The sequence below is a fragment of the Centrocercus urophasianus genome, unplaced genomic scaffold, assembly GCF_019232065.1.
Source record: "Centrocercus urophasianus isolate 14NV4802_14NV808 unplaced genomic scaffold, USGS_Curo_1.0 seq_1425, whole genome shotgun sequence".
NCBI classification, from domain to species: domain Eukaryota; kingdom Metazoa; phylum Chordata; class Aves; order Galliformes; family Phasianidae; genus Centrocercus; species Centrocercus urophasianus.
Window position 1 is genome coordinate 27,724 of NW_024884615.1, and position 2,790 is coordinate 30,513.

The window sequence follows — 2,790 nt, forward strand, 5'->3', positions numbered from 1 at the left end:
CCAGCCATAGGGCACATGGCCACCCCCAGCCATAGGGCGCATGGCCACCCCCACCCCAAGGTGCACGGCTGTCCCTACCCACACCCCTGATGCACTGCAGCAGGTTTATGGTCCCTTGCCTCCTGGCTCGCCACAACCCCCCATGGCCCCCAGCCCTGTGCTGGCACCATCGCTCCGGGCGCTGTGGTTTCTGACCCCATCGATGTGACTCCTCTGTTGTTGGTCTGTTCCAGCACTCGGGAATTAATAGCTCTGATGCGGAGGTGCTGACCCTGTATAATGTGACAGAGGCGGAGAGCGGGGAGTATGTTTGTAAGGTTTCCAATTATATTGGCGAGGCCAACCAGTCTGCGTGGCTCACTGTCACCAGACCTCTGGCAAAAGGTAATCGGAAGGACGCCCAGTGGGACGCTTTGGGACCTCCAGTCCCCAGCGGTGGAAAACACAACTCTGGGCTCTCTCGTTTCTGCTGTACTTCTGGTGCAAAAAGCCATGGAAAAATACCCCGCCGGGGCCGGCTGGGCTGCGTGCCGTGTCCTGTCCCCCCCCTCCTTGTGCTCCCTGCTCTGTGCTGTCCCCGTGTCTCCGTCCTCGTGCTCCCACCTCCCTCGATGCCCAGCCGGCCCTCCCCGAGCTCTATTTTTCCATGTGGCCCATTGCCAGCATGCTCCGATGGGCAGAACCGTTGGTGAAGGGTTTTTAGTGGCGTCTCTTTAGGTCCGCCCGGATGAGGGGTCATCCGGAGGGTCTCTGCCAGGGGTCTCCACGGTTTCTTGCCTGCTCCCGGGGCTCTGCCAAATCAGGCTGCTCCCTCCTCTCTGCCTCTCCCCCCCAGAAGATCTCATGTCGTTTGCTTCTCCGTTTTTTGCTTCCACTCTCCCCCTCTAGACGGCTGGCGTTAACACGACAGACAAAGAGATGGAAGTCCTTCACTTAAGGAATGTCTCATTTGAGGATGCTGGGGAGTATACATGTTTGGCGGGTAATTCTATTGGGATCTCCCATCACTCTGCATGGTTGACAGTTCTCGAAGGTATATACTCCTCTTCCTGTCCCTTCTCCTCCCTTGTTTCCACGTGTGTCGGATGCATTGCTGGGGCTGTCGCTTTGCTTTGGGTGTCGATGGGCTGCTGGGCCCATCGTTGCTGCGCGGATCCACGCCTGATACAGCAGGCAGGGAAAGTTTTTGGGGCGCTGCGTGGGCGCCGCTCTTCTGCCAAAAGCTTTGCCCTGTTATCAGCCGCTGCTTGGGTGGTGCTGCTGGGAACACGCAAGGTTTTGGCTCTTCTGCCTCTCTCTGAGGGCTCTGTTCTCTTGGGGGAGGGGGGGCAGGTTTGGGCTGCTGGGGGTGATGGCAGCTCCCAGGTTTGTGGCTGCGCCGTTCATAGCTCCGCCACCCCCCTAAGTCACAAAGTGGGGCTGTGTTGTGGTGCGCAGGGATGGGATCTCCTCTCCCATCCTGCAATACATCACTGCTGCTGCTGCTGCTGCAGGTGCTTCTGGCTGCTCGGCTCCATCTCCCAGCACCCAGCGGTGCCTTCCAGCCCACCGTAACCACAGATCCCAATGGGTGTGCAGCTCAGCGTGGGCAGAGCTCAGCCCCACAGGACGGTGCAGGGGAGAATCCCCATGTAGTCCCCATGCAGACTGCATGGTGCCGTCCCACATAGAGTGGAGATGGGCACGGACCCCTGCTTCACACTCTGCTTTCCTGCCCCAGGCAGCTGCAGGTGCAGCGTGCATCCCAAGGGCATGGGTACGATGCTTATGCCAAGGGTGTGGGTGCAGCGCCCACCCCATGGGTGCAGTGCAGCATCCCAGCAGCCTGACCGCTCCCTGCTGCACGTGGGAGCATCCCACACCAACCTCCACCTCTGCTGAGAGGAGCCAGGCTCTGCCCAGCCTCACTCTTTGCTCCCGCTGATGCCTTTTCTGTGCCAACCCAGCTATTGAGGACTCACCAGCCATGATGACGTCCCCCCTCTACCTGGAGATCATCATTTATTGCACCGGCGCCTTCCTCATCTCCTGCATGGTGGTGACAGTCATCATCTATAAGATGAAGAGCACCACCAAGAAGACAGACTTCAACAGCCAGCTGGCCGTGCACAAGCTGGCCAAGAGCATCCCACTGCGCAGACAGGTAACAGAAAGTAGAGAGGGGGTTTCTTGGCTCCTACTGCCCCTCCTCAAAGAATTGCCCTTTCCCTGGGTTGGGATGGATGGTGCACCATGGCTGTCCCTCGCCATGCTGTGTGCGTGGCCCCGTGGCAACGAGAGTAACCAGGAGGATTTGTGGCCATTTAATATTGAGATGAAGAGTGCGTGCTGAGCACCGAGGATCCCCAGGCTGTGCGTTTTGTGGTACCAGCAAGCAGGAAATCAATTGCAAACGATACAGGCGTGCTCCAATGGGGAGCAGCAGGGAGTGTTCAGGAGTTGGGGGGGGTCCCGGTCGTTGTCTCCCCACTGGGAATGGGCGGCCGTGGCCCCAGCGCTGCGTGAAGGTAACCCACAGCCCTGCTGCAGGTGTCGGCTGACTCCAGCTCCTCCATGAACTCGGGTGTGATGTTGGTGAGGCCCTCACGGCTCTCCTCCAGTGGAACCCCCATGCTGGCTGGTGTCTCTGAGTATGAGCTGCCCGAGGACCCGCGCTGGGAACTGCCACGGGACAGGTGAGGATGGGGTGGGATGGGATGGGGATGGGAATGGGAAGGTTTGAGGTGGGGTGAGATGGGATGGGATGGGGTGGGATGGGGTGGGATGGGATGGGGTGGGTTGAGGTGAGTT

The 2,790-nt window shown here is 59.6% G+C and overlaps 1 protein-coding gene across 4 annotated transcripts in view; it reads left to right on the plus strand.

Annotated features, from left to right (window-relative positions):
* Nucleotides 1-2,790, plus strand: part of FGFR1 (fibroblast growth factor receptor 1) — a 14,856-nt gene that overhangs the window by 9,826 nt on the left and 2,240 nt on the right. For 2 of the 4 annotated variants that reach the window (XM_042815187.1, XM_042815190.1), the window contains 3 exons: nt 889-1,033; nt 1,947-2,143; nt 2,530-2,675. In XM_042815187.1, coding sequence (XP_042671121.1) covers nt 889-1,033; nt 1,947-2,143; nt 2,530-2,675 — 488 coding nt within the window. Of the gene's footprint in view, nt 1-888; nt 1,034-1,946; nt 2,150-2,529; nt 2,676-2,790 lie in introns of all 4 variants that reach the window. The other 2 variants (XM_042815188.1, XM_042815189.1) reach the window with 1 other exon arrangement.